Genomic DNA, 13,649 nt, shown 5'->3' with positions numbered 1-13,649 from the left:
GGCTCTCGTGTGAAGGTCCCCAACTCCCCATTGACACATTTGCAGGCAACTCTGAATTGCGTTGCTTTTTGTGAGTTCGTGCCAGACCTGTATTATTTTAATGTGGCTGTTAGTGTGTAAATCTGTCCATATTGCGGCATATAAACAACAGCGTTTTCCCTTTGCAGTTTTAAAAAAAAAAAACACACAGTATTGTTTATTCCTCTGGTTTCTGTCCAGTAACGCTGGGCATCTACTGCCTGAATGCGAAGGCTGAAAAAGCAAGTCCTGTCCTAAAAGGAAATAGGAGGTTGCCTGTCACCTGATATTTGAAGTAATTCTGGTTTTTGTGTTTTGTCAGAGGATGGTACAGCGAGGATCCGATCAGGGTGAGCGGTGGGTATGGGGAATCTCTGCGGCAGGGACGAGACTTTCCTAATGGGACCCTCCTTGGCAGGTCCCCGAGGCGCGCGGCGCTGGCAGGAAAGGCATTGTAAAGTCATTAAAGGTGTCACGGCTCTTATCTGCTTTTTGTTTATTAAAAAAAAAAAAAAAAGGCTACAAATAAAGCAGTGTCACAAGATCCTACTTGTAATTGAGGGTCCTAAATTAATTAGCTATGGTGAATGTTCTGCATGGCTTTCTCTCTCCTCAGATGAAGGACCCCTTTGTGCATCCCAGCCGAAGGCAGCCTCGGCAGGATCCGCACATGAAATACCTGAGGGCATCACAGGGCCTTTTACTCCCTCTCTTATTTTCACACTTCTTTCCCCGTTTCCTTGCCTGTCCTTTCAAATTCTTTGCATGGGAGGATTTCCTAATATCTCTTTTCAGCATCACTTCCTCTTTGTCTCCTTCATGTTTCCCTTAATGTCTCTAAAATCAACTGTAGCTTTGTGTCCTTTGCTTCAGCGGTCTCATTTCACTCGCTGCTCATTAAAAATTAAGACAGTGGAAAAGGAAAAAAATACATAGCAAAAAAGAGGCTCCAGGGCATGGATTTGCATACCCTTGCTGGCTGGTAGCTGCAGCTCATCCTTGGCCAGGGTGTGAGGCTGCACCTCTCTGCTGCTTCGCCTGCTGTCATGTTTTAAGTGATGTGCTCCCATGCTCCTTTCTCCTTTACTGTGCCACTTAGTTTGGGGCTCACTGATTTCTCTTTAGACTTGCTTTTTGTAGCCGACTCCCTCCTTTTGGAGGGATAATCAACACTGTTTTGCTCTTAGTATTTTGACTGAGCTACTGCTTTCAAGAGTACTGTCAGCAGTAAGTTCTGTAGTGTTTGGGTTTTTTTGATATTTTTTTTAACCTTTTTCTACTCACAGTCACTTTGGATTTTTCCAGTGGAGGAACTGACTCCAGCATAGCAAATTCAAGTCTGCAGATAATAGTTGTTAGCCTTGAAAATACATTTTATATAATTCATAACTTTAAATGATTTATATTTATTAATCAGCAGTGGATTGGAGGCCCTTCCAGTTGTTATATTTAATTGGTGCTTCCCAGTGGTACAGGGCTTCGTCCTGCCCTCGCCATACGTGCAGGAGCTTCCCCACCACCACCCACTTGTGCGTGGGGAGCGGGAGCTGGACGCGGGGACAGATGTGCCCACCAGCCCCACATAACCGGGATGGGCAGCGTGTTGGGATGAATCGCTGGCTGTTTCAGTGAGCTGTCACCCATGGCTCAAAGACAAGAGTTAAGCGACTGGTGTCATAGCGGGGCTGTCCTGTCCCTGCATCGCAGCCCCGCTGCTGAGCCGCTTCCAGGAGCCGGCACCCCAACGCTGCCTCTGGGTGCTGTCGGCAGTGCTGCGCCAGGGGCACATCCAGCCGCTGGTATGGGAAATGGAGGTGATCTTACGGAGGGCGAAACCCAGAGAAAACCCATTCTCACTCAGCCAACACAACCAGTGCAATCTGGGAACCTGGCTGTAATCTGTTCCAGTTGCAAACTTGCAATCAGTCCTCACCCTACTACCCTTTTAATACTTTTGGGGCTGTTTAAGCTAAATCTGCTCAGCATGAGTATAATCTTATTTTACTGTTCAATGCAATGTTGTTCCAAGCGGGCCAGGCTAATTAAACTCCACAGCCACTTGTGTACTGACACTTTTGATAGAGTAACTGGAGTAATTCATGTTTAAATCCACCAGGCAGCCGAGCCAGGGCTGACATTGGAGACATATTTCATAGAGCAGTAATGAGCCTAAATTTCAGGTATGCGTCCTCTTCCCCAGCCCTCAACAACATGGCTGCGACACACTGTTTACTCAAGGAAATTAAAGCCAGCAATGTGCATGCTGAGTTTTTTTATTTGTGTTTTTTTTTTTTTTTTTAAGAAAAAAAAAAGAACTCACAACACCCTCCCTGACTGTTAAAGTTTGTGCATGATTGATTTTAGTGGGTGGATTAAAAGAGCAAATCTTTTCTACCGCATTCCAAATCATACATCAGAAATCATAGGGGAGACATTTCTACCCTGGGAGTTGGGCGTATGTTATCCCTGGTTTAATTGTGAGGCCTGGATGTGTGCAAACTGTTTCTGAACGTAATTGGATGAGGGTCACTGGCTGCCCTGAGATATATGGGCACACTAATCAGAGAATAATTTCAACCGAGGTTGAAGTTGCCAGTAAAAGTTGTAAAAGTTAATTTTATAGGAGTTTGTACAAAATATCAGCGAGCAGTTTTGTACTTATGGTTTATTTGCTTTGTCTAGTGACATTTTTATTATGTTTTATTATTATTATTTGTGCTTTAAATGCAATTTTGGGCAGAAGGAAGGAGAGGAGGGAGCAGTGACCTGGTTAGCAGTCAGAGCAGTGTGTGCAGATGGATTGACCGAAGTGGGGGTGATTCGTAAACTGACACAAGCTGCCCTGGCCAGAGTCAGGACAGGAGAGTCAGAATTACATCAAGGTTCAGGGTAATTTATATACTTTTACCTTTATATTCTTTCCTTTGCCTTCCAACAAGCAGAACTCAGCCAGAGTGCATTAAATAAGTGGTTTTATATATGCCATCACCTATTACTCTGCGTGGATAAATCCCTTTCAAAATGCTGTCCTGAGCCGAGCTCTTCAGTTGCTGCATGCAGAGGAGGGATGACATGGGGCACGTGGTGGGAGGGCACACATTTTCGGGTGTTTGCAGGGCACCAAATCCAGAGAGCAGTCCGTCGGTTTGGAACTTCATCAAACCCATCTCGGAAGATAATTTTTGTATTACAATTACGCGAGTCCTTCCTTGATCTGCGCCTAATAATGTCAGCTTTTACAGTTCCCATTAATTAATAGGATTATTAATTAATACTAATAGATATGGCCGAAATCCAATGTCATCAGGTTCCCATTTATATTCTTATTTCAGGTGGAGTGCTTCATACTTGGGTTTTTGCCACGCGTGCCTTTTTTGTTCTATAAGCTTCAGCGAGGTCTGTTGTTCAGTGGTGCAGAGCCGTGCCTCTGATCTTAAAGAATTTGGTGGGGACCTAATTGCGTGGGCATGCAAATAGCCCTCAGTTTAAAAATAAATAAATAAAAATCAAGGTTTGCCCCATTCTGAAAGCAAGTGGTAGGTGAGCAAACAGTCAAGCAGCGATGGAAGTATGGAAGTCGCCCGTTGTGGAGCTCGCTGGAGGGATGTGCGGAGGGGTGGGCAGACCCAGCTGGAGCCCCCCCGGGCCCTATCTGCAGAGTCTTCCTGCCCGAGGCCAGCAGGCGCCCCGCCAGGAGCAGGCTCTGCTGGGTACCACACCAAAACACACGGTATAAAATGTTATAGCCCTTATAAATGAGTAATTGCTTTGGAAAGAGCCCCGTTAAAAGAGCGAACGATGTCGGTGCAATGAAGTTACCCATTAAACTGGAGAAAACACCTAGAGAGCTGGGAGAGTCGCTGGCCAACGCTGACAAAGCTCGGCTGGATTACAGTTACGCTCTTGTCTGCACTCTCTGTTTGAAAGTCTGTGCTCTGGCCTGAAATACGGCTCCCTGCTTTTTCAGCAGCATGACTTCAATGTACTTTCTCAAAATAATTTTCTGTGGTCCTGGAGAATCCCCTGAGCTTTGCAGTTTAAATAAAAGCCAGACCTCAAATGAAAGCTTTGTAACATTCGAGCAACCCACGTTGACGGTTTCTGCAGCACGGCACGACCCTTTTTCCAAAAGCAAACAAGATGGTCATACTTCTCAATGAAAGATTTTGGGCTACTAAATGGCCTGAACTGCATTCTGATGCCTGTCTGCTTACCTTTCTATTTTCTGCTTCCAAAGTGAGAACTCGAATGTCTGGAGGTCCTGCTGGGGATTTTGGGCTCACGCTTGTTCAGTCCCCAGTAGAGATGTTAATGTTTGGTAATGAGGCGCGGTGTTACTGTCTCGTGAAATTTTCCTTAATGGGTGTTGAGCAAGGGATCGGAATTCAGGGTAGGAGAGAATTGTTCGCAGTCTGCTCTGCCCTGGCATCAAAGGGGCATCCTCTGTCTGAAATGGTGTTGCAGCTGCCCCGTGTTTGATCCGATGCTACCAACACACCAGGTTGCTTCACAGCAACTCCTGAGGTCGGTTCCGGTAACCTGGGGTCCTCCTGCAGCCAGGAGATGGCTTTGGGAGCCCCGATCACTACGTGCAGGAGACGAGATAAACGGCACAATAGGGCAAGGCATGCTACAGCGGGAGCTCCAGGTTGGGCTCCCCGAGGGTCCGCTCCTCAGAAACGATCCTGTGTGGTTTATTTACTGTCTTTTAAACCTCTTGTAAATGCTCCGGGCTCCTAGCCTGCCCGCAGCCTGGTCAGCAGTTATATTTGTTCTTGGTCACAAGAGTTTTCCACAGTCGTTTCACATTAGGCGAAAGCAGGACTTTTCGAACAGGGGATTGTGTAATTGGAATTGTTTTTCAGAGCCTGGTGTGAGCGCCGTTCTTATTCACCTTCCTGCTATTCATCTCAGCGTGTAATCTGATCCGCAGAATCTCTATTGTTTTCTGCCGGACTGAGTCTGGTAGCAGAAAAATGACTTAGGATGGACCTCGGGGGATTTCATCACTAATAATAAACCGCTGGAGGAATCAGCAAGTATTTGGCATTGGCATTTGACATGAAATGGGCACTTTGCCATTTGACTTCAGAGTAGCTGCTTTCCTTTTCTTTTCTGGGGGCTCATCGCATGTGCACGGAGGTTGTACTGCTCAGCCTGTTCAGCTGCACCTCTTCAGCCATGTGCCAGGTGATTTTTTTTATTATGTAGGACTGATAAAATCAAGCGTAAACAGCATTTGAAAAGTGTTTGCCTTGTGAAACACTGCGGTCTTCCTCTATTGGCAGTAGAATGGGAGTTCAAATTTGTGCGTATTACAAGAAGCAAGAGAGGCCGTTCCTATTAAAATGATGAGCCGTGTGCTTTGGAGGTCTATTCAATATCTGCAGGACAGGTAAAATGTTGCAGCCATCTCGCCTGTTGGTTTTAATGTCCCAGGGACAGATGCATTTCATTATTTGTGCAAACTTTCAGTAATTGAACTTCTTTGTGTAAATAAAGGGAGCGTTGTGTTTGTAATTTTGGAAAGCAGGGTGGTCACTCAGCCCTTTCTAACATCTATAAAAATGTTTGGTCACGGAGCTAGTCCCCTTTGTAAAGAGAGTCCTAAAAGATATCTTCACATTTTATGAATTGAAACAAGTAGTTTCCTTTTAGGGAAAGTTTGACTAAACTGGGAAACTCACTCTTTTGCATCCTTGTGTTTATAAACTCTCGCACTGTGCTGTTGACAGCTGCCCCCATCAGTGCTGCAAAAAGCGGACTGACTTTTGCAGTGATTTGCCTGCTTGTCTTTTCACCCTTTCCCTTGCACCGTTGAGAATCTGCTCCTCCTTTTACCTGCTGTTTCCTGCCAGCTTTCCATGCTGGAGGAGGGAGCCAGGGCCCATAACCCACCGTGCTGGCACTGGAGGCGATGCCCGTGCGATTCCCGCATCGACGGGGATGTGCGCAGGGGGCATTGCCTGGCATCCCGGTGGCAGATTGTGGCTTTCCTTCCTAAAGCCAGAAGGATGCTTGTGTCTTCTCGTCACACACAGAAAGCATCTTTTGTTCTGATTGTTTTCTCTGCTTGGAATTACGTGCTGCTACATCACAGCTCCCGCAGGCAGCTTCTCCATCCAGGTATCAGTGGAAGCTCCGAGGGCGTTTGGAGTCCTGGATATACCGGGCGTCCGTCAGAGCTGCAGCTGTGCCTCTGGGGACCTGCTGCTTCACCCGGGTGGTGCTGGGGGCTGGTGGCACCGGCCGTGGGTGCTGGGGTGGACACAGGGACCGGGATGTCCTCGCTCAGCATCTCCGCGTGCGGCTGCTCCCGGTCACAAAGACCACGAGCAGCGTCAGCGCAGGCAGCTGGGAGACGTGGGAGGCAAAACAAAAAGTAAATGCCACTTGACTCTGTTTATGCCTACTGGTGGCGTTGTTTAATGCGTGCTTCCTGGTTGGTAGAGTGACCCTCTTTAATTCGCTTCTGTAGGGAAGGATTCATTAACACTGATTAGGGAATTCTTGAACTCTTTCCCAGCGGTTTCCTTCATTACCACAGACGTTCAAGTCCGAGAGCCAGGCTGCAAACAATATTAGCCTGGGGATGACAGATGGATGCTTTTTGCTGCCTGCTCGGTTCAAGTTTTGATGCTGAAGTTTCATTAACCGGAGCAAAAATGCAGCGGAGGGGACAGGCAGGGTCTCGCCATACGGGCAGGAGGAGGCCGAGCCAGGTCTCTGCGGTGGAGGCTTCCCGGGGCCCTGCACCGCTGTCGATGGAAGGAGGGGGAGGCCTTACTTTTCCACTTTGGAAGGAAAGCTGAGGGACAGCAGGCTTGCTCCAGGTTGTTGGAGGCCATGGGGCGAGCAGAGGCCAGCAGTGATCTCCTCAGGTTCACGTCCTGGCCTCGGACCAAACCTGAAGCTCCTAAGACCCTACAGGGCCTGGGCAGGCAGGAAGCGGCGCGGGGGCCACAGCAGGCTTTGGGCTGGGCCCCGGTTTCCAATGTCACGCCAGCCCACCATGTGAAGGGCAAAATTAAGAGCTCGAGACCCTGCTTTAATTAAATTCAAAAGCACCCATAAATTCCACTCATTTTTCATTAGCTTGTAGGATCAGGAAATCATGCTTTTGGCTCTCAGACTTTAATAAGGAGACCAGCGTAGTCTGTCTCCTGTAACTTTTTGATGGCTAAGTCTATTAATGGGTGAGAAATTACTTAATTTGACTCCTCGGTTTTATCTGACATTAAGCAGTTTCACAGCTCCAGTTCCTGGATTCAGGAAAATGTGCTTAATTCTGATCATACATCTATGTGATTTGTGATCTGTAACTTCCTTCTCTCACTTTAGCAGATAGTATCACCGTGTGCCTTGTTGGTATTTAAGAGGGTGCCTGTCTCCAGTTCTTATTTATTTATTATGCTTTTATGTTGTTTCTGTGCAGGTCTACTCTAAAGAGCTCGGTCCTTGCCCTGGGCAGTCCGCACGGAGGAAACGGTTGGGTTGGGGTACACCGCTTTTATTTTACCTAGGAGGAGCTGGTGTGGGTTCTGACATGTGGTACGGGTTAAAAAAGCAGAATTCCAGATCTTAGTGAACGCAACTAAGGTGCATAAATTCCATCTTCAGTGCTATGGAAAGAGCTCAGGGACACAGAAGGCGACGTGGCCCTGCGGTGTGTGGTCTCGCGGTGCCCGGTTTATTTACTCCACTGGAGTGGGGCGCAGAAATACTTAAGTCCTCAGCGGATTCGAGGCCAGTTCCACTTGCTATCTAAAATGCCCCTATTGGGGGTGATCTGGCTGTGTGGGGGGAGTGAGAGATATTCGATGTTTTTAGCATTAGTCTAAAAGACCATCTCTGAATTAAAGAAAAAAATAGTTTTAACACAAGTGCCTCAGTGGAATTGAAATATATAAATAACTTCTTGTCGAGATGCCGGCCTGGGATTTGACTGCGGTGTTTATCCAGTCACTGACAGACAGAGATGAGCCTTGAAAAGCCAAGCGTGTGCAGGCCCAGGCTGCAGCCCCGCGGCTCTCCCCACCTCGCCTGCCGGCAGCCCCCAAATTGTGCCCAGCTCCACCAGGCGAGGGAAGCGGGCCCGGGCTGAGAGGGAGGCTAGAGCCCTTGGACAAGGCTTTGCAGAATGTCTTACAAAGAAAAAAAAAAAAGTGGTTTTAATTATTATAAGTAGGCAAAATATTTGCATTATTAAAAACATCTGCATCCAGCTGGGATCGCTCTTATCAAGTAGAATGTTAATTGCTTTTGACTGAAGCCGCGGTATGTTTATTCAAACATGCCTTTCGTTTTCATGATGCCGCTAATTAAGTCCTTTATTTTATTTAGACAATTATGTCCAAACAATTGAGGAGTTACAGTAGCTCTAATAAAGCTGTTATTTTCGTACATGCCTGGAGATTATATGTGGCTTCAAAGAGAGCGAGGTGGGGCTGGAGTTACGGACCGGAGGGTCTCAGAGCCCAGAATCCAACACAAATTTGTCAGCTTCCAGTTCCTGTTTCTGTCTGCGATGTTTGCAGGTGGAGGTAGAAGGTTTTGCTTCGTTTTGGATTTATTTAGTGGATTCTGCTTTCCAGAGCCACATACTGATGCTCTGGGTGTTTCTCTCGTGAAGCGGGTACATCTTTTCCTTGCAGAGAAATGCAGAAGCTGAGCCACGTGTAGGTCTGTGGAAGGGACAGGGATATCCGTCGCATTTATTTGTAGGTAAACCAGGAGTTATTCTGATCTCACCCTCATCTCAATTTTCTTTTATTCCTGTTGCCAATTCCCTCGTGTCCCTGGACAAAACCCAAAGCTGGGGTCTGTGTGGCTCTGAATCCCCTGTCACAAGCGGGTACCTTACAGCTGGGATCAAGAGTTCACTGGGGAGAAGTAACTTTTTCACCCATCCCTTCCCTTTGAGCACATGTTTTTGCTAGCATTTTTCCCAGCTGTTTCTCTTGTTACATTAGTGTAAACTAGCAATAACGCTACTAAATTCACCAGAGTTATGTGAGAATGACTTTCTGCAGTCCTTTGCTTGCGGTTTTGTTTCTATTTTTAGGAGTGCTGGTATGAAAACAGGATCCTTTCTCCTCTGGTCACCAGACCCCATCTTCTGATGCTGCTGTCTCTGTGCCTGGCACCCGCAGCTCGGCTGCTTTAACTGTTGCACCCTCATCTTGCTGTCTCGGCTTTCTCTGCCGCTCTGTTTTTCTGGCACTTCTTTACTATATCCCTCGAAAACTACAAAAAACCTTCCAACTAGTAAAATGTGTATTTCCCCTTATCCTTTTATTTATAAATCTCTCCATTTTCAATGTAATTAATGATTTGCAGCCCCACGCTTAACTTTTTCCCTCCTCAGTTGGCTTTATTTGTAGCAGCTCTGAATTTATAGGTGTGTGTTGTTTCTCTCTTTCTGCCCCGTTTTATTTTTATTTTTCTGCCATCTGCCCAGTTTCCTTGTTAGGGACAAGCCTGTGGTTTTTCCCTGCGCTGCAGCCACCTCCTCACAGCTTCGGTGACATCTCTGGGGCTTTTCCCACAGGGATGGGGAGGAACTGCTGAGATTGTTTGCTGGAGCTGCCCCTTGGTCTGGGACACGTCCCAGGCACGTTACAGTTCCCAGACTATACTCGTGCTGCTCTTCTTCCCTGCTTTGTCTCGAATAATTGCTGTGAGATGAGAGCACGGAGCACCAGAGAGGCGAGATTTTCAGACTACTGTATCAGTTTAGTAACGGGGATCAGGAGATGTTTTAACTACATTTCCTGAACATACCCCAGGTGTGAAATCGCTGACTTTCCTTTCCTCCTTCCTCTTGCTTTCCTTCCTCTCCCCAGGCGCCGAGCTGCGGGTTTCTTTCTGGCTGCAGCCGAAAGCTGCACGAAGCCCCCTGCGTGCCCTCTCCCCGTGGCAGCTCCCAGCCCCGCTGCCACTGCAGCCCGGTGCTCGGCCGGCCGCTTCTCGGATGCGACTTTCAGGCCTGCAGCAGGAGGATGCTATTTCCTGAGATTCCTGGTGTGGATAAATGCCTCGGAGCTTTGGTTTGGGGTTTGGATGCGGTTACGTGAAGTGCTGTCAAACAGGGAACGGGAGGGTTGCAGAGGAAATGATGGGGCAGGTGGATGAGCGGGACGGACGGACAGGGATGTGCAAGCAGCAACGTGCACGAGTGAGTAGTGCCACGTGTTTATCTGAGCAGAATACGAAGCATCCTGGTGCAAGGGAGGCTCTGGGAGCTGGTGCCCAGCCCCGGTCGAATCCATGGCTGCGAGGCTGGGGCAGGGGAGCGTGTGCCTGCCTGGCCATGCACACATCTTCTGTGCGCCTTACTTACCCCATGGTTTAGAATAGGGATTCTTTATGTTCTAGCTCTGAAGTATTCCAGTTTTTTTTTGTTGAAAAACATACAGTTGAAGGGCAAGGGAATGCGATTATTTTTTTGCATGGAAAGGGAAGAAAACTCCTGCTTGTACTCCTCGCATCATCAGGAGAGAGAGCACAAGCACCTCTGAGCTGTTTGAGCTGCTTTAACTGATTTCTCACTGTGGAATAAATGAGCATAGCCTGAAAGTCCTAGGAAATTGATCTTTGTTAGGGTACCCGACAGCTGCCTGTCATTGCCCTACTTGGGCACCTCCCTCCCAAATCAGCGGAATCCCTGGAGGGCGCTGGGGTCTCCGGCACATCTCTCTTTCAGGCAGGGAGCTTGTTCTCATTTTTCTTTCATGGGATTGCCTTCAGCGTGTGCCTGGGGGCAGGATCAGAGGCATGTGCGTGTCTGTGCTGCGGACATCGTTCTTACCACAACGTTTGTCCCCCCCACGCTGAGCAGGGCTGCTTCTTGCAGGCCAGTCTGCGTCTCCCCGCGTGGGGCCGATGGAAAGCCTGCTGTTATCAGGCAGGGCGCTGGGCTCGCTGCTTCCCCCGTTCCTCCCACGGGAGCCGCTCCTCCCCTGAGCTCCAGCACACGCACGCAAATAAATATAAATAATATTTTGTCAACAGCACTGGGTGGGGGGGGATGTTTGGAGACGTACTAAGTTGTTTGTAAGGAAAAGCAGCTGAAGACCTCCCTTGCCTTTTCCATCTTGTTTATACCTGCGAGACTAGTTATTAAATTAAAAATACTTGTGCCCTTTAGGGTTAGGTCTGTTTTAAGCACGGAGCTTTATATTTTAAAGCTTCTGTGGTCCATGCCCTTGGAAATATGGGGTGCTCTGGCCACTTCCCTCACTTGCTTCCTGTCTGCGACCCCCAGTGCCTCTTGAGATCGCTGAAGGGCTTGGGGTGCCGGTGCTGGGCTCGGAGGACAGCAGGGATCCCACAAGCCACGGGAGCTGAGTACCCCAGGGACTACCACGGTCACCCGAGGAACAGGTCCCCCGGGGCTGCAGACAGCCGACCCCCTTGTCCTCGTCTTCCTGGCCTGCAAACCAAGCAAATAAGGCTATAAGTAGACTTGGGCTAACTAGTAGCATGGGTTAATCCAAATTTAGGTGGCGTCCCGCTGTTTGAACAGGATGCTAATGTTGGTGCCGTTCCTCTCCTGTCTGGGACGGGGCAATGGGATGTGTTTGCGCTGGCAAAGGGCGAGGGGGTGAACAAAATACCTCCTTCTCCTGCTGCCTCTGCCCTGTCCGTGCCATCCAGACCGGGAAGATCTCCAGGGAATCGTGGAGCCCAGAGGGTTTGGTTTGCCAGCGGCCCCATCCCGCGTCTCCCCCTGCTTGCTGGGGCGCCGAGGCCCGGGGCGCTCGCAGGTGTCTGCGCGGGTGGGAGAGCTGCCCTGATCAAAGGCTATTTACTGTCCTAGGGACAAGGAAAGGCTGTGTTATGTCAGGTGCGGCCGGAGGCTGACAGAGCAGTTTGTCCTTGCTCCTTGGTTCCCATTCTCCTGACCTGTTTAGAAAGTGTCACGTGCAGGGGAGCTACCGGCGCGGGGCTGGGGCAGGTAGAGGCTCACTTATCCGCCTTCCTCTGAAGTCAGCCGGGGTTGTTATTGCTCTCTCCATACCTCAGCAACAAAGCAGGGTTCCCTTGTTTGTGTTTGCTGGGAACGTCAGGGGGATGATGGATTTGGCTGGAAAGGTAAATAATCTGCCGGGCTGAAGTGTAGACCAAGCAACCCTGAGAATGTGCAGTCACTATCTTGAAGGCCTTTCATCTGTTACATTTGATTTGACAGGTTTGGGTGATTACTCAATATTTTCACTCAGCTTTGGGCCCACACTGTTTATTTCTCTTAGAAGTTACTTAAACATCCCAAATTTGTTCTTCTTAAACAGTTGCTTCGGAGAGGCTTTAAGGCAGTAGGTGCCTCTGACTCTGCAGTGCAAATAAATAAATAATCCGTTTCCAGGATTTCCATTTTGTTGCTGTTTATTTTCTTTTAATACACACGCACATATGCACGCACTAAGTAGCTGGAGCTAGAGAGCATGGTGATGCATTGGGATAATTTCATCCTCGTTTGTTAAAAAAGTGATGTATTGCGATGTCCTGGGGCAGGGAGACTGCGTTTGAGATACAGTGAGTGCTGCGTAAAACACGCTAAATTCAATGGCTCTCATACTGGAGGGGAGAGAGGCACTGCTGCAGCCTCTGACGAACGGAGAAGCGCACGCAGCTTTTTGGCCATAGGGCAGACGGATCACCACATCAAGGAGACGTTCCCACTGGTTTGTCTGATCCCTCTCCCTTCTCCCCGTGGCGATGCTCGTCGCTCAGGTCCTGCAGCTCGTTCCTTGCCTCTGCCTCTGGGACGTAAGGTGTGAGACAGACGGAGCCAGCTTCCCAGCTCGGTCCCCGGGCAGGGTTTGGGTATTCCTTAAGCTGCTTCTCTCTGTGGCCGCATCCGTGCAGCCCTGGCATTAACCCTTGCTATAGAGCAGCAGCAGTGAATGCACAGCGGTGTGTACATCAACACAGCGGACCGGTGAGCACCCCAGACACCGCACGGCACGGTGACGTGGTTATTCCCAGCACCGAAGCTTCTGCTTTTTGCGCATCTCCTACCTGGCTTGGTCCCCTACTGCCTACAGCCTGGTCCCTCCCGGTACGTGTGACTGCTGCGTTCCAGGTATGTCCCTGTGGGAGAAAACAGCGGTCACCGGGGCTGGAGCTGTAGGGAGTGCGGCCCTCGTGGAGTCTATTTAGAGCATAAACCCTTTGGGGCAGGGCCTGGGCTTTGTTTCAGACCTGCAGGCACTGCAGTGAAACAAATAAGAAAAGTAAAAAAGCAGTAGCCGTGTAATAGAGCTTTTACTCCAGAAGTAAACCCTATTGTTTAATTGTAGCATTGCCAAGCTGAAAAGGGACGGGGAAAAAAGCCCTCTGTTAACGCTTTGAAATGCTTACAGCTGCTATCACATAAAACCCATGAAAGGATTATTTTCGGAAACTTTGTTGGCAGGACTGTAAGGTCACTGTTTATTGTCAGCCCAAGCCATGCTATTTTGGGGGCAAAGCGTGCCGAGTCGCTCGGTGTCGGGCGCTTGCTTCCTTTGCCCCACGAGCACCGAGGGCAGGCAGGGGGCGGTGGGGGGCACGTGGGATTTGGTTGTCCTGGCCTAGGGTGCGATCCTGCAAGGCAATTTGTCTTGTGTTGTGAGCTGGTGGTGCTT

General features: G+C 48.9%; 1 protein-coding gene across 2 annotated transcripts in view; it reads left to right on the top strand.

Moving 5' to 3' along the window:
- LMF1 (lipase maturation factor 1) overlaps positions 1 to 13,649 on the top strand; it is a 193,574-nt gene that overhangs the window by 96,776 nt on the left and 83,149 nt on the right. The window contains exon 4 of one of the 2 annotated variants that reach the window (XM_066977769.1): positions 9,864 to 10,043. The exons of the other annotated variant lie outside the window; for it this stretch is intronic. Within the exon in view, the coding sequence (XP_066833870.1) occupies positions 9,864 to 10,043 (180 nt within the window). The remainder of the gene's footprint in view (positions 1 to 9,863; positions 10,044 to 13,649) is intronic. 2 annotated transcript variants of the gene reach the window in all.

This window comes from Anser cygnoides, chromosome 15, assembly GCF_040182565.1.
Source record: "Anser cygnoides isolate HZ-2024a breed goose chromosome 15, Taihu_goose_T2T_genome, whole genome shotgun sequence".
Classification (NCBI taxonomy): domain Eukaryota; kingdom Metazoa; phylum Chordata; class Aves; order Anseriformes; family Anatidae; genus Anser; species Anser cygnoides.
Note: the sequence above shows the minus strand (reverse complement) of the source record. Positions and strands in the feature narration are given on the sequence as shown.